Consider the following 25486-nt stretch of genomic DNA (forward strand, 5'->3'; position numbering starts at 1 on the left):
GCTGGCGCAAGCCGAGGCGACCGGTCGGGGCTTCAGGCTAGTCTGCTCCCGGGATGGTCATCGGGTTAGCCTGGCATCCGAGGACCAAGCCTCGGAGAATTCCGCTCGTTGGTCGGCCAAGGCTGGCGCAAGCCGAGGCGACCGGTCGGGGCTTCAGGCTAGTCTGCTCCCGGGATGGTCATCGGGTTAGCCTGGCATCCGAGGACCAAGCCTCGGAGAATTCCGCTCGTTGGTCGGCCAAGGCTGGCGCAAGCCGAGGCGACCGGTCGGGGCTTCAGGCTAGTCTGCTCCCGGGATGATCATCGGGTTAGCCTGGCATCCGAGGGCCGAGCCTCGGGGAATTCCGCTCGTTGGTCGGCCAAGGCTGGCGCAAGCCGAGGCGACCGGTCGGGGCTTCAGGCTAGTCTGCTCCCGGGATGATCATCGGGTTAGCCTGGCATCCGAGGGCCGAGCCTCGGGGAATTCCGCTCGTTGGTCGGCCAAGGCTGGCGCAAGCCGAGGCGACCGGTCGGGGCTTCAGGCTAGTCTGCTCCCGGGATGGTCATCGGGTTAGCCTGGCATCCGAGGACCGAGCCTCGGGGAATTCCGCTCGTTGGTCGGCCAAGGCTGGCGCAAGCCGAGGCGACCGGTCGGGGCTTCAGGCTAGTCTGCTCCCGGGATGGTCATCGGGTTAGCCTGGCATCCGAGGACCGAGCCTCGGGGAATTCTGCTCGTTGGTCGGCCAAGGCTGGCGCAAGCCGAGGCGACCGGTCGGGGCTTCAGGCTAGTCTGCTCCCGGGATGATCATCGGGTTAGCCTGGCATCCGAGGGCCAAGCCTCGGGGAATTCCGCTCGTTGGTCGCGCCCCTATCACTTGCCGCTCGATGGGGTTTCTCCGTGGCCAGCTGCGATCGTGTTTCTCCTCCTCTCGAAGCGTCGCCTGGGGAACACCAGAAGGCCATTAAATGCTAATTGAGGCGTTACCTGGGAAATCGGACCGGCCAGTTGCTGCTTGCGAGGAGTGCCAGTTAAGCGGCCGCGATACGCGCGTTCTTCGAGGCGGATGCGGCCTGGACGCGTGCGGAGATATGTGGGCCGCGGGATACACGCCGCCCGGAGTGTCCTGCACGAAGAATGCAATTAAGGAGAACGACGCTTAGGAGATCGTGGGGGGATAAACCTCGAGAGCCGGAACGGCTCCTGATTCGATGTGCCCGCATTTATTGGAGCCACCCGCATCGGAACGACCAGGGGGCCACAGTTTGGCTATAAATATAAGCGCAGGTGCGGTGGAGCCTGCCAAGCCGGAGCTGTTCAGGTTGCCATGGATCGTGGACCTCCTCTCCGGCGCGTGGCTGGGAAACCCCCGCCGGAGGAACGGGAGGCGCGCCCCTCGCAACTTTCGCCAACTAGTCGTTTCATCTGGGATCAACAGGGAGATTCTCTCCGGTGGAACTCCGTTCTAGGCGTTTCATCCGGGATCACATCCCCCCTCTTTTCAGTCCCACCTCCCGATTGAGCTCTGCGCTAGACGCTTCATCCGGGATCGCGCCTCCTCGCGCTCTTCTCCCTTGTATTCCTTTCCTCCCCTTCTCCTGGGAAGGACCGGAATATCCCTTGGAGGTGGCGTTCCTCTAGAAGCAGTGCGAACTTCTTCTTCGTCCGCGCCGGCTCTTCGTCTTTTGCGTGAGGCGTCGATGGCGCCTCCGGGGGGACGCACCCACGCCCGGTGGGATTGCAGCTGCTTCGGATGGAGGGTTCGGGATCCCAGATCTTCAGCTTAACGGAGTCCCCACCTCTTCCTTACTTTCTTTACTCCCCAATTCCCCTCTGGGAATTCTTTGTAATCACACGAACACGCCATTGTAACCAGGAATTATTGAGATGAAAAGGACTATACATTTTTTGAACTGTCTTTCTGGCTTTGTCTTTCTACTGGTAATACACCCGTAGGTTAGCGGAATTCCAGCTCCTTGGAATTTCTCGACCATCTAGGGCCTCCAACTGGTAGGAGCCAGGTCGGTTTACCCAGCGAACCCTATACGGGCCTTCCCAATTTGGCGCCAGCTTCCCACCTTCCGCGGGTTGAGATGCTTTGGCTCGCCTTAGCACCAGATCTCCGATTCTGAAAAGTTTTGGTCGGACCTTGGAGTTATAATATCGGGCCACCCTCCGCTGATACATCGCCATCCGAACCTGCGCCATTTCCCTCGCTTCTTCCAAGAGGTCCAGGTTTCCTCGGAGTTGCTCCGAATTGGCCTCGGGTCGGTGCGTAGCCACCCGGGGCGAGGGGAGTCCGAGCTCCACGGGGACAACCGCTTCCGTGCCATAGGTTAGGCTGAAAGGCGTCTCCCCGGTAGGGGTCCGATGCGTGGTCCGATACGCCCAAAGGACGTTCTCGAGTTCTTCGACCCAAGCTTGCCCCGTCCGACCGATTCGCGCCTTAATTCCTTGGAAGATTGTCCGGTTTGTCACCTCGGCCTCACCGTTGGTTTGGGGATGCGACACAGATGTGAACCGATGCTCGATCCCGAACTCTTCGCAGAAGTCACGGAAATGCTTGTTGTCGAACTGTCGACCATTATCCGAGATGAGGACCCGGGGTACCCCAAATCGGACAATGATGTTTTTCTTTACGAACTTCCGGACTTGCGCCTCCGTGATAGTGGCCAGCGGCTCTGCCTCCACCCACTTGGTGAAGTAGTCGATTGCAACAATCAAGAATTTCCGCAGGGCGGAAGCGACGGGGAATGGTCCGAGGATATCCATTCCCCACTGTGCGAAGGGCCAGGGTGCGGTGATTGGTGCCAAGGGGACAGAAGGGACTCTCTGGACGTTGGCGTGGCGCTGGCAGGCATCGCATTTCCGTACGTGATCCTTTGAGTCCTCCAACAAGGTAGGCCAATAATAGCCTTGCCTCATGATCTTGTGCGCCAAGGACCTAGCCCCCGAGTGCGATCCGCAGACGCCCTCATGGACTTCGCCAAGGACGTAGGCCGCCTCCGAGGGGCGGAGGCACCTTAAGAGGGGGGCGGTAAACGAGGTCCGATACAGCCTCCCTTCATAGAGTACGTAGTGGGCGGACTTCCTGACAAGTCGCCGAGCTTGATCTTCGTCTTCAGGGAGGATCCCTTCGGCGAGGTAGGCGACGAGCGGGTCCATCCAAGACGGCTCCGGATCAATCGCCATCACTGCTCCAGCCTCGCCGATGCCCGGGGCATCCAGGGTCTCCAGGTAGATTGCCCTCGACAAGTTGTGCGCCTCTGCGCCCACCAAGCGGGACAATCTGTCGGCCCTGGCATTTTCGCTTCTGGGGACCTGCTGGATGCCGACACTGCCGAGGTCGGGAATGAGTGCTTGCACCTTCCGGATGTAGTTCTGCATGGTCGGGCTCCGGGCCTCAAACTCCCCACGGACCTACCCGACCACCAGCTGGGAGTCGGTGAAGACCTTCAAACGCCGGATGCCGAGCTCTCCGGCGAGTTTGAGTCCCGTGACTAGGGCCTCGTACTCCGCCTCGTTGTTGGTCACTGGAAATCCAAACCTCAAGGCATACTCGGCTATCACTCCATCAGGACTGGTAACGACCAGCCCGGCCCCTCCACCCTCGGGGTTCGACGACCCATCGATGTGAAGCGTCCAGGTCGGGAGGTCGAGGCTGGGCGTTTCCGGTGGACTAGGTTCCGCCTCCTACACCGTGCACTCAGCGAGGAAGTCCGCGAGCACCTGGGCCTTGATGGCGGGTCGAGGCTGGTAGCGGATGTCGAACTCACCGAGTTCTACTGCCCACTTCACCAGCCGTCCCGCATTCTCGGGGTTGCTGAGGATCTGTCGTAGTGGTTGATCAGTTAAGAGGGTGACAGAATGGGCCTGAAAATAGGGGCGGAGCCTCCTGGTCGCGGTCAGCAGCGCGAAGGCGATCTTTTCAGCCTTCGTATACCGCGTCTCGGCGTCCCGTAGGACCCGGCTGATGTAGTACACAGGCTTCTGGAGCTTTGCCTCTTCCCGAATCAGCACCGCACTGACCGCGGTTGGGGAGACCGCCAGATAGAGGTAGAGCATCTCCCCTTCTTGCGGCTTGGACAGTAGGGGAGGAGACGCCAGGTATTCCTTGAGCTGGTCGAATGCTGCTTGACATTCGGCCGTCCAGAGGAAGTCTTTCGGGCGTTTTAACACCTTGAAGAATGGTTGGCAGCGTTCGGCCGATTTTGCCATAAATCGTCCGAGCGCGGCGACCCTTCCAGCGAGCTCCTGAACTTCCTTTACTTTGGTCGGAGGGGACATACCTTGGATGGCCTTGATTTTGTCCGGGTTGGCTTCGATACCCCGTTGGTTGACAATGAAACCAAGGAACCTCCCGGCCGAAGCGCCAAAGGCGCACTTCGCTGGGTTCAGCTTCATGCGAAACTTCCGTAAGGTGGTGAAAGTCTCCTCCAGATCCACAATGTGCTGGTCTGCCTGGCGGCTCTTCACCAGCATATCGTCCACGTACACCTCCATGTTCCGGCCGATTTGCTCTTTGAAGATTTTGTTGACGAGGCGCTGGTAAGTGGCGCCAGCATTCTTCAGACCGAAGGGCATTACCTTGTAGCAGTACAGCCCCCGGTCCGTTATAAAGGCAGTTTTCTCCTCGTCCTGTGGGGCCATCATTATCTGGTTGTAACCGGAAAAGGCGTCCATGAAAGACAGCAGCTGATATCCGGAAGTCGCGTCGACCAGTTGGTCTATCCGCGGAAGCGGAAAGCTATCCTTAGGGCACGCCTTGTTCAGGTCGGTATAGTCGACGCACATCCTCCACTTCCCGCTCGCCTTCCGGACAAGTACAACATTTGCCAGCCACTCGGGGTAACTCACCTCCCTTATGAATCCTGCCTCCAAGAGTTTGTCTACCTCCTGGTCGACCACCCGGATCCGATCCGGGGCACAGTGTCTCTTCTTCTGCTTCACTGGCCGGTGGGTCGGGTCGACGTTGAGGGCGTGAGAAATGACCTCCGGGCCGATCCCAGGTACATCGGCCGCCGACCAGGCAAATACATCGGCATTGGCTCGGAGGAATTCCACCAACCGGGCCCGAGCTCCCGGGTCGAGATTGGCGCCGACCCGGACCACCCGGTCCCGGCGGCCTTCCTCGAGGGGAACTTCGACCACACCCTCGGCCGGCTCCCCCTGCCGCAAGGCCACCTCGTCTCTGGCATCAAGGGACTCGACGCTTAGGGCTTCTGCGGGCTTCTTCCCTTTGAGGGTCGCTAGGAAACATTGCCGTGCAGTCGGTTGGTCGCCTCGGACCTCCCCGATCCCGACCGCCGTGGGGAACCGCATGAGCAAGTGGTACGTAGAGACCACCGCGCGAAGGGCGTTCAGTCCGGGTCGTCCGAGGATAGCGTTGTAGGCCGAGGGAACACGGACGACCAAGAACCCGAGTCGCACCGTGGCTTTTGCGGGTGCGACGCCCGCAGTCACAGGCAGCTCAACGACACCTTCCGCCGGGACAGCGTCACCGGTGAATCCTATGAGGGGGGTGGATATTTTGTGCAACAATTGTCTGGACAAGCCCATCTTTTGGAAGGCCTCGTAAAACAAGATATCAGCTGAGCTTCCACTATCCACAAGAACACGCCTTACATCATAGTTTGCCATAGTGAGGGAGATCACCATGGCGTCATCGTGGGGGGTCTGAACCCCCTTTACATCCTCATCACAAAAGGTGATTACATTGCCGACCCTCTGCCTCTTTGCGACGGCCGCCCCTGACGCCTCCGTCGAGCCCCCTGCGTTCCTCACGGGCCGGGGGCAGCCCCCAGTGATAGTGTGGATCACCCCCGCAACGGGTCGATTCTGCTCCCGAGGCTCCGGAGGAGCCGGGTCGGCCGGACGCGGGTCTGCGGGGGGACGTCGGTCGCTCACATATCGACCGAGATGCCCCCGACGGATGAGAGCCTCGATCTCATCCCGAAGCTGGAAGCAGTCCTCTGTGTCGTGGCCGTGGTCTCGGTGGTACTCACAGTACGCCCTGGAGGGCCTCTTCCCAGGTATCCTCCGCATCTGTCTCGGGGCCGGGAGGTCCTCCCGCCCCTTGATCTCCATAAGGATCTGGGCCCGGGGAGTCAGGAGAGGGGTGTACCGGTTGAAACGTCGGGGCGGAGAACGAGGGCGTGGGGCGCCGTGGTTCTTCGCCGGCGACGGGCTTCTGCGCCGACGCTGGGGCGTCGGGCTCCTCCTCTGGCGTGCCTCTTTCCGCCTTTTCTTCCCAAGCTTTGGAGGGATCTCGACGGCCTCCTTGCTCCGGTGGGCGGCCGCCTCCTCGGCGTCCGCATACTGGTTCGCCCGAGACAACAGCTCTGGGAAGCTCCGCGGCAGGCGTTTGTCCAGGGAGAAGGTGAGTCTGCCCTTCCGGAAGCCACGCTTCAGGGCTGAAAGAGCTACCTCCTGACTCAGGTTCCGGACCTCCAGCGTAGCCCTGTTGAAGCGGGTAAGATAATCCCGCAGGCTTTCTCCCTCGTTTTGCCGGACATCAAAGAGGGAGTCGGAGACCAGTCGCCGCCGGCTACTGACGGCGAAATGAGTGATGAAGAGGCGGGTGAACTGGTCGAAGGACCGAATTGAGTCAGCCTCCAGCCCGGCGAACCACGCCCTCGCCGGGCCACGGAGGGTTGCCGGGAAAGCCTTACAGAGAAGGGGATCTGATGCTCCGTGGAGGAGCATAAGGGTCCTGAAACTCTCGACGTGATCCCGCGGGTCCGCCGCCCCGTCATAGGGCTCGATCGCCGGCATTTTGAACCCCGGCGGATTCGGGGTCCGCAGGATCCTCGAGGTAAGCGCCGGCTGGGAGAAGATCTCTAAGTCGGCGAAGGGATCTTTGGAATGGCCCTTCAGGACCTGGAGTTGTCGGTGGAGATCGTCCACCCGCCGGTCCAGGGAGCGCGACCGGTGGGTGGGAGACAAGGAGCGGCGAGAGGGAGACCGACTGGAGCGCGGGTTCCTCGAGGACTGGGGGGTCTGGGAACGCGCCCGGGCCCGCCTCTCGTACCCCGCGCAGCTCCGGTGGGAAGGTCCCGGCAGAATGGAGCGTGCTCGAGAATCCTCCTCGCGCCGGCGCTCCTCCCCATGGGAGAGGAAGGAGCGCGGGTTGAGGAGGACAGGCGAACGCTCAGGCAGCGGCGGCTCCTGAGCCCACTGCGGCGCCCGGGACATCGCACCCTGCAGATTCTGCACCGCCTCCGCGAGGGTGCGAACCTGCTAGGTTAGCTGGTCGAACTGGGCGGCTTCGACCGTCTGAATGGGCGGTGGGGCGGTGGAGTGTTGCTGAGAGTGTGTCGGAGATGCAGCGGCCTCCCGGCCAGAGGCGCGAGAGGCCCCACGACCGGGAGCATTGGAAGCTCCACGACTACCTCGCCGTGCCATTACGATCGCTCTGAAATCCGGTCCCTTCCTCTAGCGCCAACTGTTGCTGGGGGTCCAAACCGAGAACGATTGGCACAGCGGTGTGAACGGGGTTCCCTTGGAATTGCTTCGGTTGCGCTCCACCTTCCGCTGGGAAACCTGCAAGCAAGCCTCGCACCACCACCGGGGTGGTGGGGGCCCTCCGACGATCAAGTTAGGGAAGATCGAAGGAGAAGGAGAGGTAGCAGGTAAGATGATACTCTGGAAAATCTTTCTTACCCTCCCCTTCCCCCCCAGCCGCATATATATCAGGCTGGGGGGTTTTTTTGGGGATTGGTCATCGTGTGGCACGATGGGGTTGCCACTGACATGGTCGTTACAGGGCGTCCTGGGGCAGCGCCGGGTACGGCCATGGCAGGGCGTAGTGGAGCTCCGCTTTGTACGGCTGTTACAGGGGATCGTGGGGCAGCGCCGGATACGGCCGTTGCAGGGAGTAGTGGAGCAGGGGGCCGCGGCGTGCCTCAGGGGAACAGTCTGTTGTTGTCAAGAGATTGCCGACTTGGGGTCGGATTGCTGGATCAAGGGGCACCCGACTCGGGGTCGGGCTGCGGAGCCGAAGATATCCGACCCGAGGTCGGATTGCTGGATCAAGGGGCAGTCGTAGTCTTTCTGGGCGCGCGTGCCGGTCACGTGGGGCATGGTGGCTAAGTTCCCCCGTAACACTAACCATTCCAACAATTTAAAACAAGCTGCAACGGTTGACAAACCTGTTCAAAGGCTCCAGAGACAACATGGGGACGGTTTGGGAAGTAATGCTGAACGAAGCTTTGGCTGCCACCGAGTCGGCTGAAATCGAGAGCGTCAGGGAAATCTTCTAGAGAGTGCGAGTTGATAGAATGTCGTACGCTCCCAAATCTCAGTCGAAAAATGGAGAAAAAATAAACTCAAACTAGCAGAGGGGGAACAACGGAAGATTGGATGAGCAAAAGAGCGATAGAGCTTTCTCTAAGGATGAGGAGAGCAGATTAAAGGTGGGAGAGTGGACCTAGGGTTCGAAACGGAGGAAAAAACAAAGAAAGAAAAATGAAGGGGATGAAAGGGCATTAAGGTCTTCTGATGGTCATTTATTACACCTCGAAAATACGTCTGGAGTGTTTGTTAAAGAACCAGTCAACAGAGACTGAAAATTAGAGACCGATTCAAAAATGGACCGTTCATTAATTTCTCCAAAAAAGAAAGCAGAAGAGCAGTAGAACCACCACCCAAGCTTGATATGGAGCAAGTTGATAAGTATGTTCTGTAGGAGTTCTTCTCAGAGTGATGGAGAGGGTGCCTAAAGCCTTCTCAAGTATGGTGGACTTGAGGGGGGGCTCCGCCCTCCTTTAAAGAATTTTGGATGATCCGGATTGGTCCACTCAGTCACCTTCCTATCGAGATCGGTAAATATGCATCGCACCAATATTGCTCTAAATGGTCAAATGACACCTCAGGAGGCAGAGCATTAGGACTTGTCCTTCAGAGGATATCATTCTAGAGTTAATGTCCTCATTAAAATAGCATTGAGTGTAACAAATGGCCACTTTTTGTGCCGGATCAAAGAGATGCTTCGGACGCAGAAGGAGGGCTAGTGTTACGGCATTTAATGACCAAAATGATGTGTCACAATGAGATTCGTCCAGCTCACAACTCGTGTGGTGACACAAGGCTACCCAAAAACTCTCCAAGGTATTCTAATCAAGCCCTCTCTACTGAGACAAGTAGATCTAAGGCGGCTGACCTCCGAGACTAATATCTCTCGGTTCAGCTCGACTATCTCAGCCACCTATTCGAGCTGAGCAGGATCTTTCTGCAAAAAAAGCAGCTCAATCCCCCTACCTTAAATCTGCACATGGCCTCAACAATCCAATCATATGCCAAACTATTACAGCATGTTCTTAAATTTGTTATGCCGTATCCGTAGTTTGTTACGGCTCGACTCCAAGTTTGTTAGAATATAATTCATTGGAGATGTGGGATACTAGCTATAAATAAATCTGAAATCTCTCCATCGAAAAGGTAACACAAAATCACTATAGCTAAGGAAGACCTTGCCATTATGTTCTTTCTTCCTTCTTTTGTTCCCCTCCAAAATTCTCTCAACTTAAGCATTAGATGGGATTGGGAAACCATATTATTTCAGCTGCGGCGGTATGGAAGAAGGAAGGCGTAGCGCTCACACGAGTAAGTGCAAGACCCCCTACGGGCCTTTCTAAAGTGTGACACACTGATTTCTGCTAGGATTACATCGTTCATCCAGCAATTTAAGCGAGCGTTAGGGTTAGAATAGACTGCGAGGGAGAATTTTTTCTAAGAGCTCATCCACTGGCTGACATCAATGAAAGCAGTCTTTGTACTAAGTGCATCAAATATGTATTTTCAACTTTTGCTTTGCTTATGGGCCCCACTTGGAATACTTAGTGTGTTTGGTTCAAAATTATTACTAAAACTCCTCAGGGACCGTCGATTGAAAGAATTTCAGAAAAGATGGATGTCGCAACTTCATCATTCTTTGAGTCATTGGCAGACCCACGAGAGGACATAAAAATAAATGCAGTTGTACCCTTTCCGCAAAAAAGCTACTTCAGAAAGAAATCATCGGTAGAGATATATAGAGATGGTCCGTACCAGCGTCTCAAAATTGGTGGTAATAGAATTGTTGGTGATCGAATGTTGAGTCCCCTCACATGATAATTATCACTAGTTTATGAAATCTTTAACATAAATACTAAGGTAAATCTACGTGTACCAAAGCAAATCCAAGCGTGTTTTGCTGTGGTGGTTGGGTTTTCGGGTTTTCAAGATGGATGGACCTCAGCCCAAACCTCAGCCAATAATATTTCGGGCTGAAACTAAAGGAGTCGAGTGCCATGTAAAAGACTATCAGCTCATACAACTTTGGACCCACTCCCAAGATGTCGATTTGGGTCCTGTCAGCTACCAAGTCATCCCCACCCCCATGAACAGCCCCTACCTGTACTTGAAGACGAGGCCTGTGAACTCAAGATGCAGCCAAACTTCGCTTGACCCATCATTGTCCGTGTGATGCTGAAACCTTTGCTCAATAATCATAAACAAACAATATAGCCCCCGGTATCCAGGAAACCGCGGACCACAGAAGGTAAACAAGCAGCAGCTCACCCCCGGTTTTTCTCCCACTCCATTTCTTATCCATTCTTTATCACGGCTTTATATATCAACCACCTCCTCGCCACTTTCTCGGCGAACTCACCAAAGCACCCTTCTTGCTTCAACCTTTTAGTTCACGGTATCAACGAAGGAGAAAGAGATGGCGTCTGCGAGGAGTGTTTCTTTGATTGTGGCAGCAAGCGTGGGGACCGTGGAAGCTCTCAAGGATCAAGCGGGACTTTGCCGATGGAACTATGCCCTGAGGTCTCTCCAACGGCGAGCCAGGAGTAGTGACATGGGATCGGTAGCTCAGGCCAGAAGGATGTCTTCTTCTTCTTCTTCTATTGTTGAGAGGATGAATGGAAGGGAAGGGATCGATGAGAAGACCAAACGGTCTGAGGAGTCACTTAGGAAAGTCATGTACTTGAGCTGTTGGGGTCCCAATTAGAGAACTGTGGACGCTGAATTCTGTTGGGTTTTTGTGTTCTCGTTTATGGGACATTTGTAATTGTAAATTTTGAGTGCATATTAAGATATTTTGGAATTGGTCATCATTTTCGTTCTTCTCTTGATTTGGGAGTGCATTCTAAGGCTATATTATCTTTGGATTTTGCTGCGACAAGATACTTTGATTACAAAAACAAAAGAAGATGATTATATTTTTTTAAGAGAAAGACTGTTAGGACGCTATCAATGAACCACTCCCCATCTTCGTTACTCCAGCGGGTTGGGGATTATTTTCTCCTCATCCAATGTAATGGACTAATAATGCTGTTCCTCTCGCTGGAAATGGCTTGATTTCTTGCCCAACAAATGAAAGGTTTTCGATGGGCAGAGGGATTTGGGTCGCAGCATGAGCAACCATTGTACCAAAAAAAAATTTGTTAGGGTTATTGTTTTTTTTAAAAAAAAAATTTCTTGAACATGTCAAGTTCAGATGTTTCTTCTTTGACCTGAATAAGGTGGGATCTCACCATCTAATATTTGGAACCTTGGAACTCCTTTGAATGAAAAAAAAAACCAAAAAATATTAAAAATAAATCAAATTATAAAATACATGTAGAATTATTACATAAATTAATTTATTAAAAATAAATAAGTAATTAAATAAATAATTTGCTTGGGTAGGTTTGGTTTAAATAAATAATACATAGTATATCTGTTCTACCAAAAAAATTATAAATCGTGCCCAAGCTTTAGATGTACAGACTCGGGACAAGTCTGGGTAGGGCTGGATTTACAGGATTTAAGAATAATCCTAGAACAATGGTCAAAAACATGTCAAAAATAAATTTTGAGTTAATAAAATAACATTTTGTGGACAATAACATATTTTATGACATTGTTAAAACTCTAATATAATTTTTTAAAAAACATCCTGGAATCTAAACTAGATGTACAATCTAGGTGGGATCAACTCAAACACACCGCCTAACTAGCTCATTAGATAGTGTTGAGTCAAGCATTTACAAATTCGAGTCTAGGGAAGGCCTAACAATCCCTACCGGCCTTACTTAAATTAGGTTAGAATTGGTCATTAATCCAACCCAAACCTGACCAACCTGATCCAATTCAAGATATAAATAAATAATTAATTTACATATATGTTTTTAATTGCTTAATATGATTGAGATCTCAAACATTATCTTTAATTTAAATTTATCATCAATTTAATGCAATATCATATATTAAAGGCGATCAAAAATACTTGAAGAGCTGCCTCCCTTCAAACAATAATAACGAGGGAAACGTATGGGCAAAATGGAAACTTCACCCCAAAAACCACCCCTCGGAACCGGGTAGTTCTAAATACACCCCCCCGATTGCTCAGGACACCCCCCAAAAATTAAAAAAAAATTAAATACTCTCTACACCCCCCCATTTGCTAAGGACACCCCTAAAAAAATAAAAAATCCTAAATTACCCTTCACCCTCCCCACCCCCTCACCTAAATTGCTCTCTACACCCCCCAAACCCCCCCCCCCCCAACCCCGCTCTTCCCCTCCAAAACTCCACTCCAGCCGGCTTCTCCCTTCCGCCCAAAAAACTTCGCCTCAAGCACCTCGCCGGCGGCCAAACCCCCTCCGTCTCCCCCTTCTCCCTCGCCCAAAACCCCCCCGTTCCCCCTTCTCCCTCTCGTCGCCGGCATTCTCCCCTTCTCCCTCTCGTCGCCGGCATTCTCCCGGAACCACCTCCCCGGCCATCTCCCGAGCAACGAGCACCTCGCCGGCGCCTCCACGACCACGTCGAGGTAGCTCCCCGCCCCCCCGCCTCCAGTGCTCCGTTCGGCACTGGATCGCCGAACAGAAGGGTTCTGTTCGGCTGAACAGTGCCGAACAGAAGCCCTCTGTTCGGCAACACTCAACCGAACAGAAGCCTTCTGTTCGGCTGCACGGTGCCGAACAGAAGCCTTCTGTTCGGCTGCACAGTGCCGAACAGAATGGTTCTGTCCGGCTCTGAGCAGCCGAACAGAAGCCTTCTGTTCGGCTCTGTGCAGCCGAACAGAAGCCTTCTGTTCGGCACTGTGCAGCCGAACAGAAGGGTTCTGGTGCGTGCCGTGCTGAATTTTGTGCCGAACATTTATGTATGCAATTGAATTATTTTCTTTGATATAGCCTAACATTGAATTTCTATATTTTCAGACATGGATCCCCGTCCCGCCAGAGTTAGACCTACGGCGTCAGCTAGGAGACGTCGTGCTAGGATTGCTTCTCCCGAGCCTGCTCATATGCCATTGGACTCTCCTGAGTCAGAGCATGATGATATGCCCGCTAGGGGCGAAGACGATGAGTCCGTTGGACCATGTCCAGGAGGTCCAGAGGATGAGTCCGTCCTGATCAGTTTCAGGACGCATATAGCAGCTTCCATCTGGAGGCAACAGGTATTGTTTATTTGTTATAGCATTATATTTTGTTTATTGATGTTTTATAAAGTAGTAGTAATTATACATTTATATTACAGGAACGAGCTCCACTAAAGTGCATGAACCATACTGCCAAGGTTGGTGAATGGAAGTGGTGGTCTTCAAACCAACCAAATACCAGGTTCAGAGCACTATTGAGGCAGTCGGGCCTCGTAGAGTTAGTACAGTGCTCTTATCGATTCATCGATAAGATTCTGATTTCGGGCTTCGTAGAGAGATGGCAGCCCGAGACGAACACCTTCCATATACCATTTGGCGAGATCACTATCACGTTGGATGATGTATCCGCCATTTTAGGGATTCCTGTCGCAGGTTCCTCAGTATCAGTTTCTCCTGAGAGGATGAGTGATCGGGATGCTGAGGAGCTACTTGTGGAGTTGTTGGGGGTGTCAGCTGGAGACGCGCGTCAGGAGGTACTGTCATCGCGCGGTCAGTCTGTGAGGATGGAGTGGCTGAGGACTCAGTTTCACTCTGTATCTGATAGAGACAGGCAGCAGAGGATAGAGTGTGCAGCACGAGCCTATTTGTTATTTTTGTTAGGCTGCACACTCTTTGCTGATAAGAGTGGGACCAGGGTGCCTATAGCGTATCTGTGTTTACTGCGGGATCTGGATAGGGTGAGCACATATGCCTGGGGTACAGCTGCCTTAGCATATTTGTATCGGCAGTTGGGGATTGCGTCGAGGTCATCAGTGAGACAGATCAGTGGTTATATGACGCTTCTGCAGGCATGGATTTATGAGCATTTTCCAGCACTCAGTCCTCACCCGTCGCTCGAGTATACTGATGCCAGTCCCCGCGTGCACCGCTGGATGCCCGGTACTCCATCCCGTACCACGATGGACCATTTAGTGGTTCTACGTGAGTCATTGGACCTTTTGAGCATCGATGAGGTACGTATCATATTACCATTTGCTTGTGTTTGTCAGTACATTTAATATGCGATATAGTATAAAACTGAAATGGACCTTTTGTTTTACAGGTTATTTGGGATCCCCATCATCGGCTTCGGGGAGATCGCCCATATATACCCGTCGCATTTTTTAGTGGCTCCATCAAGTGCCTTGATATCGTAGAACCCTATCATCCAGAAAGGGTTCTTAGACAGTTTGGTCGTATTCAGACCATCCCTCGAGCGCCACTAGCCCCTACGCGAGCCAACAGAGGTTCCACAGCAGGCTCGTACCGGATACATTACTCCTATATGGATCAGCTTTGGGAGCGGTGGGAGGACCACGTGCTGAGCCAGGCGAGCAGGAGCCACCCAGTTACCCGGCCATCAGACAGCGTACCGGGATACATGGAGTGGTATCTCCGTATCACGCACGTTGCAGTTCAGCCTCCTCATCTGCGCTCGAGTACTCATTCTGGAGCTAGGGGAGGTCATGATGATGCTGACATGCACCGGCGGCGTAATGCAGCTGCACTCGGTATCAGTACCGACATTGTACGGATGGGTCCCTCAGAGGCTACGTCACTAGGTGCCGGGCACCTATATGATGCTATTTCTCAGATGCATCAGGTACTTCTGGGTGATGAGCCTGGCCCGAGTACAGCACCCTCTCATTCGGATCCAGGACCCTCTCATTCAGACGTACAGCAGTACACGCGTCGACGATGGCGTCATAGGGATTGATGATGGAGCCTTTGTAATCTTTGTAAAGCCTTTGATATTAATGAAAAATATATATTTTTGGTACATTTACGTGTAATCTTTGTAAAGCCTGGCCCGTTCTATTTTACACAAATATAACAGTGCACATAACAATCAATCTAACAATGCGAAGACAGATATTTTTTGATTTATATTGATGATGGAGTTTCAAAAATTGTACATATATAAACAATCAATCTAACTCTACTGTCTTGCCTCCACCTCCCCCTGAGGAGATGGAGTCCCGTGGGGGGTTTGACCCTGAATCTGATACGACTGATGTTCTGCCTCCACCTCCCCCTGAGGTACCTCCAAATGTTGTTCCAATCAAAGCTGACCCTGGACAAAGTTCCCCTCCAAAAAAGGCAGCAAAGCCTAAGAGGGTGCCAGTGGCAAGACCTGGCCTTGCAAGGAGAGGGCAGCCGATTAACCTCTTAACCAAGAACATCACAGAGCCCTCTTTTCCAACAAATGTGTTAATCATCTGCTCAAGCTTGTCACCGTTAAGTTCTTGTACATCAGAAAGGTCTATTAGTTCCCCTGTTTGATTTGTTTGCTCCCACCAGCTCTTAAGTATGTTTCTGTTTACATCTGAAATCTCAACGGAAACAACAGTCGTCATATGTATTCCCAGCTGATGATGGAGTTTCACAGTACATGACTCTAAGAGCCCCAAAAAATTTACAACTTTCAAAAATTGTACATATATAAATAATCAATCTAACTCTACTGTCTCGCTAATTATAACATTAGGTGAGATGCTCTCTTTGAACTGTTGAATCCGTGCTTCATATGAATTTTCCCATCCGGTAGCACAAGGAAGATGATATTTTCGCCAGTTGGTCGCTACTGGCGGAACGGGATGTCCCGGCAACAAGAACACCTTCAAAATTAGAAATAAGAAAATATTAATAGCTACAAAATTATAAATAAGCAAAATTAAATAAGCAAAATTAAATATTCGCAAGTGTTGTGAACGTAGTACCTCAACAAAATGATTTCCATTTACGAATCCGATAGCGATATCTTTGCGGGATAGAAGAGGTACTGGCACAGAACGGAGAGGTAGGAAGGTCAGACATTGTTGCAACGAGAGATGGTATAGGACAACATTATAGCAGGATGCTATAAGATGACCCATGTCCGGCATAGTCATCCATCTGTCATATGGTGGACAATCATCATAATATGATAATGCATGAGTGATCTCAGCAATCGTCCCTTCCACACCATATAATGTGCGATAGTGGTCCGAATGACATTGCAACTCTTGCAATAAATCCTTCCTAACACGCACCCAGTCATCTTCTCCAAATCCCAGTAAGTCAGCTATTGCCCTAAATCCGCAATTCCCATCAGCTTTTACATCCTTGATATGCTGGATGTATGGTCTCAAGGCAGAAGGAATAGCATCAATATAGATAATGGGCGTATGTGACTGGGCTCTAGTACGAAAAATCTGCAAATAATATCAAATGATAGAAAATATGTAACAATGGCAGAACATGTCCCGTATCGGCACATCTCGGCACGGCACATCCCGTATCGGCACATCTCGGCACGGCACATCCCGTATCGGCACATCTCGGCACGGCACGTCCCGACATGTCCCGTATCGGCACATCTCGGCACGGCACGTCCCGACATGTCCCGTATCGGCACATGACATACCGGCATGGCACGGACCGTCCCGTAGACGTTGTGATACCTATTGTAAGGAAATAAATATTTGGTACTTACCTTTTGCTTGGGCCGTCTCTTTTGAATCTGAGTAGATGGATTGCGGATGGTAACTTTCTCAACACCAGGTGAATAACTATCCTGTCCAGATAGAACCAACTCAAACGCAGACGGGTCACGTCGAGTAGACGTATCAACCTTCAGTGAAGCGCGCCCACGTGAACCGGTCTTCCGTTTTGCAGGCTCTAAAAGAGGTGTACTATCTGGACTTGCAATCTCTCGTAACTTTTTGATCATCTGCAATTGAGAAGCCCCATCTAACTTCTTGAATCGTAGCGCAATCAAATCTAACTCTGCATCACAACTCAACTGAATTGGCTGCACGGGGGGGGTAGGCAGAATATCAAGTTTCCTCCAATGAGGATCTATGCAGTCGAGAGGAATGGGCCGACCTTCCACCCTGTACCGCGCAATCTGGTGAGCACATGGTATACCATGTGTGCGTCGAATAGCGCACCCACAATTTGAATCATCAAACCCAACTGAATTGGCTCGTTTCGATTGGGCGAGGACATGATTTAACGCACTTATAGATATGAAACCTCGCAACTCTTTGAATTCAGCTGGCTTGAAGTTGTGCTGCACTACCAATAAACTCTTCTCCAATGAGGCTTTAACGGAGCTGTGCTGCAACTCAATCAATCCATGTATTCTAGTCCAAGATGACTCGAAACTTCCTTGGCTTGATCCAAGCTGCTTTTTGAGCTTTGCATGTGCACTCTCGACCCTAGTAAACAAATGAAAGTTAGATATAAGAATTGAGGCAAATTAAATTTAAATGAGTCTTTATTTGTGATACCTATTTGTCGTCACATTTCCGTAGTGCCTGCATGTATCAGTCCACGCCGCAACAAATCTTTCCTTGTATTTGCTCAGCCAAGTATCTGACACATACTGTAGTGCATCTGGATAGGTACCGAACTCTCTCTGCAGTGCACTCCAGCGATCATTATACTCGTCTTCCGTGGAGGACAGCACTAGTACATTCCAACTCATAATAAATTTATCCCATTTCTCCTTCAATTCGAAAAATTTTTTGCACTTGGCCAAAACATTCCTACTAATATGCCATCTACATAATAAATGTCTAGCAGTAGGAAATACTCTATGAATTGCATTCATCAAAGCCAAGTCTCTATCTGTAACAATCAACTCAGGCAAAACATCATCAGCTATGACACTGCGCAATCTCTCTAATGCCCAAGTATAGCTTTCTTCCCCCTCAGAATTTAAGTATACAAAAGCAACTGAAAATGTCATGTCAGTAGATGTCACCCCCACAATCTCTAAGAGCGGAAGACGATACCTATTCGTCTTGTACGTGCAATCCATTATCAACACACGGGGAAATGCACGGAACAAATCAATGCTGCCAGGGTGTGCCCAAAATAAGTCATGCACAACATCCGTATTAGTACAATTCCTATGCCACTCAATATATTTAGCCTCTGATAATTTACCTAATAGATGTTGCATTTCAGACCTCCCGGCTTTCTCTGCAACCTTAAACCGTTGACGTACATTGTAGATAGTCTTGATAGTCGTAACATTGAGGGCATCTCTTTTCTTCAATGTGGATAATATGTCCTTTGGACGAACCAAACTCTTCGACATATCCACTAACAATTCCGTCTCCTGCTCAGATAATCTCCCTGCATATGAGTGCCCCTCCAGATTCTCTGCAGCGGGATGATTGTGCACTCCACATACGACCAGTAATATCCAATCATCCGCAGTATCCAATTTCTTTCCTCTTAATGCAAAAGGGCATCCACACTTCTTTGTCCCACAGGCAGTCTTTATTCGCTTTTCTTTTGTGGTTCGGTACGTCCCACCCCTCTCACAACCTAACGTAATTCTGGGTTTCTTAGAAATGGTACCTGCATCGGATGATTTGATTACAACAACAAAACCATTTCGCCTCCCAGCTTCACGACACCAATTACACAAGTCCTCTCTACTCTTGAAGATCTATACATTAAACAATTTATGTAAGTACACAGTTGTAAAAATAGCTCGCTAAACTAATACAAAATTGCACAATATATTATAATACCTCGTAAGTTGTAAATTCGCTTGTGTAATCCAGTACAAATTCTGATCCAATTATACTCGATTCGGTTGTAGCATAGCCCTACATATAAAATAATTTATCACCAAGAATTAATGAATCAGAGGATCTGTTCGGCACAAAATTCAGCACGGCACGCGATTTGGCACGAGAAGGCTTCTGTTCGGCTGCAGAGTGCCGAACAGAAGCCTTCTGTTCGGCTGCAGTGTGCCGGACAGAAGCCTTATGTTCGGCACTGTGCAGCCGAACAGAAGCCTTCTGTTCGGTAGAGCGTTGCCGAACAGAAGGCTTCTGTTCGGCACTATGCAGCCGAACAGAAGCCTTTTGTTCGGCGATCCAGTGCCGAACGGAGCACGAACCGTGAAAAAAAAAAACTTTCGAAACAAGGTGGAACACGTACCTTTGCGGCCGATTCTTCGTCCCAAATCACTAGTTGCTTGTCCATGCTTCGAATGGGGCTTAAATCTCCTTCAAAGATCGCCTAAACGATGTAAATGGATCGAGGGGTTTAAGGGGGGTTTGAGGGGTGGTTTTTTTTTTCCTTTTCAAAACGAAACGGAGGAGGAGACGGAGGAGGAGGAAGGGGGGTGTACTGAGAAAATTTCAAGGGCAATATGGTAATTACACTAAAGGTTAGTTTGGGTATTTTTTTTTTTTGGTTTTTGGGGGGTGTCCTGAGCAATCGGGGGGGTGTATTTAGAACTACCCCTCGGAACCGGACCTCAGCCCCTGCTTTCATTTGGCCAACCACGCGGTACCGCCAGCCACGTACTAGCCTGTAAACAAACGACCACGCCCCCGGGATCCAGGAAATACGGGGAAAGAAACCAAAACCAGCAGTACTTAGCCCCTGGTTTTCTCTCGTGCCACCTCTCCCGTTCCTTCCATTGGCGGCTTTATATACCCCCCATTTCCTTCCACCAACCTCGTCAAAGCAATCTCCACCGAAAGCACGCTACTTTCTTCCATTAAAATCTTCTCTGGTTTCCCAGCGTTAGAGAAAGAGAAGAGATGGCCTCTGCAAGCAAGGCTTCTTTGATCGTAGCGGCAAGCGTAGCGGCAGTAGAAACGCTCAAGGATCAAGCAGGGCTGTGCCGATGGAACTACGCCTTGAGGTCTCTCCACCAGCGAGCCAAGAGCAGCGTGGGATCTTTAAGTCAAGCCACCAGGATGTCTACCTCCATTGAAAGGAGCATTGGGAAGGTGGAGAGAGCGAAGAGGAGGGAGCAGACACTGGAGAAAGTCATGTACCTGAGCTGCTACGGGCCCAAATAGAATTTTAGAAACAAGGGGATGTCTGAAATGGCAACTAATCTCTGTTTTTTCTCTCTCTCTCTCTTTATTTCTAAAGTTTTGGGGATCGAACTTTGTAATACTGAATACTGAAGTTCGAGTATATTCTAAATTTTTTTGGTGATGGCCGTTTATATTCTTCTATTGTTTTGAAATGGCTCTGATGTTTTCTTCACAATGTTATCTGACCTTTGAATTCAACATTAATGTTAAATGGCTGAGGTGTGTGAGGTTGGTGAATGGTCTTCAGGAATTATAGTGAGCTTCAGGAAATCAGTTATAGCAACAAGTATGTATCAAAAAAAGTTAGTTGGAGTAAATAAAAGAAAAAGAAAAAAAATTACATAATAATTAAAGGATCAATAAGCTGATTAAAAAAACCTTTTATTTTGCTAATTCTCTATTAAAATGGGGAGACCTTGATGAAGTCCGAGATGCTCCGTAGGCTTCGTATCTTTTTGAGAGGATACGCTGGCTTCCTATCAAGCAAGAAAAAGGGTCTCCTGGCGTAGATTCATACAGCACAAATTCACTTGTAAGATATAACTTTGATTAGAAATAAAGTAATCATAAATTAATGTAGTGGAATGGGGAGTGATATGATTTACGCGTAACCCAATGCTCAAGCTGAGATCTCCACGAAATTCGGGCCGGACGGGCAGAAACGCTTTTCAGGAAGTATTAGCAACTCTAATAAGAAAAAGATTTTGTTTTAGAAAATAATGCTGTGTCTAAAACGAGGATCTTTTAAGCATAAACAAATGGTTTTCCATCTCTAAATTATATTTCATGTTAAAGTGTTCCAGCTCTAAACCATTTTTCATAGGTAAAATGTATTATTAACCATATCTCTTCTAATGTTGGATGAAGAAAAAATGCAACAATAAAATGTATATGCATGCACTAGACCCTTAATCTATCTCGGTAGGTTTCAATGGGGCTTGTGAGACATTATATGGATAATTATGATTCACAATTAGATTGGTATTCTATTTTTCAGAAGGCAATTATTATTGTACTTTTTTTCATATTATTTTATAAATATGGGATTTTTTTTAGATATCATGCGAGAGATTAGAACACAAACATTCATTAAAAATAAGTTAGACAAAACCAAGGGGTGCCTCAAGATCCCTAAGAAGTTGTTAATAACCACCGTAGCAGTATCCAGTGGATGTTAATGGGATATGTGCACCCTAGGAACGTAGAAATTTTGATACCTTAGAGTTTCACTACATATAGATATATATATGAATGGAATAGGAAACTAGCATTATTAGTATAATGCTTATAGATTCATCAATTACACAGCTCATTAATCAATCGAGCCTACACTAATACTTACTATACCACATGACTAAAACAATAGAACACAAAATAACCATATGATCACAAAATTAATTCTAGACTTCTTAAATATTTATTGAGGTGACAACTTAGCCCATATAACATAACAAAACAGTCAAATTGGTTCATAATTAATGGAAGCTATTTTATGTGAAATTCCAACATTCTTCCACTTAAGCAATATTGATTAAAACTTTAACTTTCAAAGAAAATATATTTATTATGTATAAAAATTGAAAAAGACTCTCAAGCTATATTTATCTTATATGGCCACATATATGAATGTCTTGAATGAATAACATTTTAAATCAAAATTTAATTCAACAAAATCACTAACATCAAATTATAGCAGATTTTATGTTATCAATTGACATGCTACCTGCATCGCCACCACCATCCTCAATTGCTCCACCACTACCGTCTTCAACTCCCTCGCTTGCCTCTTCGAAGAGTTCAAGTCCAAGTGCATGTCTCATCTCACCAGTGACAAGCTCATCGGCATCGCATCGGGGTTGAGGGTTGAGAAGGGGCTTCAGAAAAAGCTTCTGAATATAGAAATATTTAGCGTATCATCCATACTTTTTCATTCCAAAATACTTTTGAAGTATTTACCGTACCAGCCATATGCTAACCGGCTCCAACTAGCTTGCAATGGGTAAATCAATGCTACCCAAGTTGAATCGGATGGCAAGAAAAAAGCTATTGATAAAAAAACTTAAAAGCCCTTTACAAGTATTTAATGCTGGTTATAACGTACATGCAACATCATTTTACTTCTAACAAAATAAATAAAAAATTAGGTAAAATTTAAAATTTAAAAAATAATATAACATTAATTATTAAGTTTAAAAATATAGTTATGGTTAGTGAAGGATTACAAATTAGTCGACAAAGTACCCAAAAAAATATTTTTTTTAGTTTAGAGATTGGATGGATGGAGGGAGATTAGAATTAAGGAGCAGAAATATTTACACGAAATCCTCCTAATGGCAACCCTAAAATTAGAAAAGATATGCCTAAGAGTGGAAACAACCTTTACCAACAAATTTTTATTTAAAAATATTGTACATATCAAAAAGATTAGAAATATTATTATTTATAAATAGTGTGAGAAAAGAGTAACTATAATAGGTCGAAAATATGGAAAGAACGGAAGCTCATTTGTGCCCTATACCCATATCCAAATAGGGCGGAGTCGAAACAAGAAAATAACTTGATTAGAGACAACAAAGACGGAAAATGGAAGATCGAGTCAACTATATTGGTGGAGAAGATATAGAGATTTAGGTTCCCTAAGTTTATATATTAAGGAAAAAAAAAAGTGAAATTGCATTGAAATTCGGCTCACAATGGGGCTGAATTCAGAGGATTGACACATCTGCCAAAGTACAAATTGTATTTAGAAGCAACCAAAAATATATGCATAAATTAACAAAATCAATTTAAGCTTGGCATGACCCGAAGAGAGATGCTAGCTAGAGTCCATGTATTTGTCCAGAGGCAATGTAATTCAAGGTTTCTGTTCGCTAGCGTTAGATAAATATATCCTCTTTGTTATTTCTATTTATCATTATAATAAAAATAATGATAATAGACGAGAATTTGTCCCTTCTTTGCTCCAGTATAGCTTTTTACAAAAGCCAATTTATCATTATAATCGAAGAAAAAGCACAATATTATCAATTTAAATAACTATTCATCAAATAAAAACTATTCTGAAATATCACAAAACGTTAATTCAAAAATATTATTTATGAACAATAAAAACATCAACCAATGCTCCATCAGAATTCTTTGTCACAGTCATCATTAATATAATATCATGTAGATGAATGCCTTTAAAACTGGCATTATTTTAAATATGAGACCTAATTAAAGTTGGGTCCCAAGTCCAAGTTGGCTGGGGTGCTTTCCACCTGCACTCACGTATCACTGCACGGCATATGCAGCTACCGTTCGCCACCAACCCACGTCGCTGCCCGTTTCCTGAGGTCTAACTAAAAGCTTACAAGGAACCAGGAGCCCTCAGTATGCGGCAAAGTGGCAAACTTCCACCTACCTTCCTTGGCACTGATGAACCTTTCTTGTTGTTGAGACGTCTGTTTCCAGTTAGCTTGCTTATTTAAATGATAAACAAAACAACATAGCCCCCGGTATGCAGGAAACCATGGAGCCCAAAGCTGCAATACCAGCAGCAGCTCTCCCACTGTTTTCTCCCATCCCTCCTCTTCTTATCCCATCTTTCCTACTGCCTTTATATTGCCATGGCCATCCCCACTTTATCATCAAGCTCACCAAGGCAGACAACTTTGTTGCACTAAGATCTTCTTCAGATTCACAATACTAGGAGGAAGAGAAGAGATGGGCTCTGCGAGCAGGGCTTCTTTGGTTGTGGCAGCGAGCGTGGGGGCAGTGGAAGCTCTCAAGGACCAAGCAGGGCTGTGCCGATGGAACTATGCCATCAGGTCTCTAAACCATCAGGCGAAGAACAGCATGGATTCCTTCTCTCAGGCCAGGAGGATGTCTTCTTCTTCTTCTTCTAATATTGATAGGAGGAAAGGAAGGGAAAGGGTTGATGAGAAGGCCAAGCGATGCGAGGAGTCGCTGAATAAAGTCATGTACTTGAGCTGTTGGGGTCCCAACTAGAAATTTTAGAAGCAGGGGAGATGCAAAACTTGCAACTGCTCTCTATTGAGCCTCTGTTATGGTCTCTTTGACACATTTAACTATAAATTTGACTGCATACGCCTATTGTTTCAATCAAGCCTTGAGATTCTTCGCTTTTGGTTTGAACCATATGGATGTATTGTAGTCTTGGTAGGAAAAAGAAAAGAAAAAAAGAAGAAGGGAACCCTGTTCACTGGGTGCCAAAAGCTGAAGTTGGTTGAAGCATTAGTCTTCAGAATAATGTCTTATTCAACATAATAGAATAAGATTTCAGAAAGAAATTTCAGAGGTTTCGTTTAGTAGAAGGGAAGACTAAAGAAGAGAACCCTCAGAACAAAATCTCAGCATTTTTTTAGGGAAAAAATAACAAATGCTCAACTTATTAACTTGGCTTTTCCTTCTTTCTCTGCTGGGGCCGCTGGGCAATTGGTGTCTTGGATTTCTGCAGATCTCTCTCTGTATGTGCGTGTGTTTATCACGATCCACCATTCGGTTTCCATTTCTAATTGAAACAATGGGATTTCTACTACGTTCTTGCTCTCCCCTAACATGATTAAGTGCAAAGATGACTAAGAGGAGGGTATCAATGAGCCTTTGTAATGCACTAATTGATCCAATTATGATCTGAAATATGGCATTTGGGTATGAAAATAAGACACGATAATCCGGTTCAGGTTTCAGAATTAGATCTGAGCTGATGGGGTTTAGTTTTGGTGGATTCATTCATAATTTATATATATGCACATATATTTTTTTAATTAAAACATTATAGTAGAGAATTATTAAATCATAACCTACCTTGTCCCACCAAATTCTAAATTTTGGTTTTTGATTTTACTTCAAAGCGAACTTGATTATCTAAGAAGAAAAAACAAAAGACTAAGTCGGAACCTACTTGCAGTTTTCTATCAACGTTTTGTATCATCATTTTATTTTTCAAGGCTCACACTTTTTTTTATTGATTAGGGAAGGCTTAAAGGAGCCATCAAGTTTTTATTAAAATAGAAAAAGAAAATTATGACTTGGAAGAGAAAACAATATCAGTTAGAAAGAAATAGGAAAGAAAATTGGAACCCAAATGAAATATTGAACAATTGGAAGAGAGTTAGGAATATCTTTGATTTTTCTCCATTTTTTTTTAAAAGTTGATTTTTTTTATTATTATATAGAATTAGACCATTCATTGAAATTATGACGATCAGTATAAGCAATAGAAATGATGAAAGATTGCTTGTTAAGAAAAATCTCATATATTTCCATCCTTCTA

General features: G+C 47.8%; 4 protein-coding genes across 4 annotated transcripts; 3 read left to right on the forward strand and 1 right to left on the reverse strand.

The window, feature by feature from the left end:
* The first annotated feature begins 10580 nt into the window (after window positions 1-10580).
* On the forward strand, window positions 10581-11078 carry LOC103723904 (uncharacterized). Its single transcript, XM_008814991.6, has one exon. The coding sequence runs from the start codon at window positions 10685-10687 to the stop codon at window positions 10970-10972; it is 288 nt and encodes a 95-aa protein (XP_008813213.1). The 5' UTR covers window positions 10581-10684; the 3' UTR covers window positions 10973-11078.
* Window positions 11079-15577: 4499 nt separating this feature from the next.
* Window positions 15578-19613, reverse strand: LOC148702740 (protein FAR1-RELATED SEQUENCE 5-like). Its single transcript, XM_089924886.1, has 6 exons — window positions 19313-19613; window positions 18898-18975; window positions 17641-18812; window positions 16842-17568; window positions 16087-16560; window positions 15578-15984 (listed from the first exon to the last, which is right to left on the reverse strand). Exons 1-6 carry the CDS (start codon window positions 19355-19357, stop codon window positions 15817-15819), a joined length of 2664 nt encoding a protein of 887 aa, XP_089781012.1. The 5' UTR covers window positions 19358-19613; the 3' UTR covers window positions 15578-15816.
* Window positions 19614-19750: 137 nt separating this feature from the next.
* Window positions 19751-20343, forward strand: LOC148702741 (uncharacterized). Its single transcript, XM_088703036.2, has one exon. The coding sequence runs from the start codon at window positions 19924-19926 to the stop codon at window positions 20185-20187; it is 264 nt and encodes an 87-aa protein (XP_088559162.1). The 5' UTR covers window positions 19751-19923; the 3' UTR covers window positions 20188-20343.
* A 3348-nt stretch (window positions 20344-23691) lies between these two features.
* LOC113463394 (uncharacterized) lies at window positions 23692-24312 on the forward strand. Its single transcript, XM_026808535.4, has one exon. The coding sequence runs from the start codon at window positions 23914-23916 to the stop codon at window positions 24196-24198; it is 285 nt and encodes a 94-aa protein (XP_026664336.1). The 5' UTR covers window positions 23692-23913; the 3' UTR covers window positions 24199-24312.
* Window positions 24313-25486: the final 1174 nt, after the last annotated feature.

This window comes from Phoenix dactylifera, chromosome 8 (genome assembly GCF_051530095.1).
Source record: "Phoenix dactylifera cultivar Ajwa chromosome 8, Ajwa_hap1_PhDact_Kaust_v1.1, whole genome shotgun sequence".
NCBI classification, from domain to species: Eukaryota; Viridiplantae; Streptophyta; class Magnoliopsida; order Arecales; family Arecaceae; genus Phoenix; species Phoenix dactylifera.

Coding starts and splice junctions, on each gene's coding strand:
- LOC113463394 (XM_026808535.4), top strand. CDS start 23,914: ATGGGCTCTGCGAGCAGGGCTTCTTTGGTTGTGGCAGCGAGCGTGGGG.
- LOC103723904 (XM_008814991.6), top strand. CDS start 10,685: ATGGCGTCTGCGAGGAGTGTTTCTTTGATTGTGGCAGCAAGCGTGGGG.
- LOC148702740 (XM_089924886.1), bottom strand. CDS start 19,357: ATGGACAAGCAACTAGTGATTTGGGACGAAGAATCGGCCGCAAAG. Junction 18,976..19,312: donor ACGAAGAATCGGCCGCAAAG/GTACGTGTTCCA, acceptor TTTTATATGTAG/GGCTATGCTACAACCGAATC. Junction 17,569..17,640: donor GGAAATGTGACGACAAATAG/GTATCACAAATA, acceptor TTTGTTTACTAG/GGTCGAGAGTGCACATGCAA.
- LOC148702741 (XM_088703036.2), top strand. CDS start 19,924: ATGGCCTCTGCAAGCAAGGCTTCTTTGATCGTAGCGGCAAGCGTAGCG.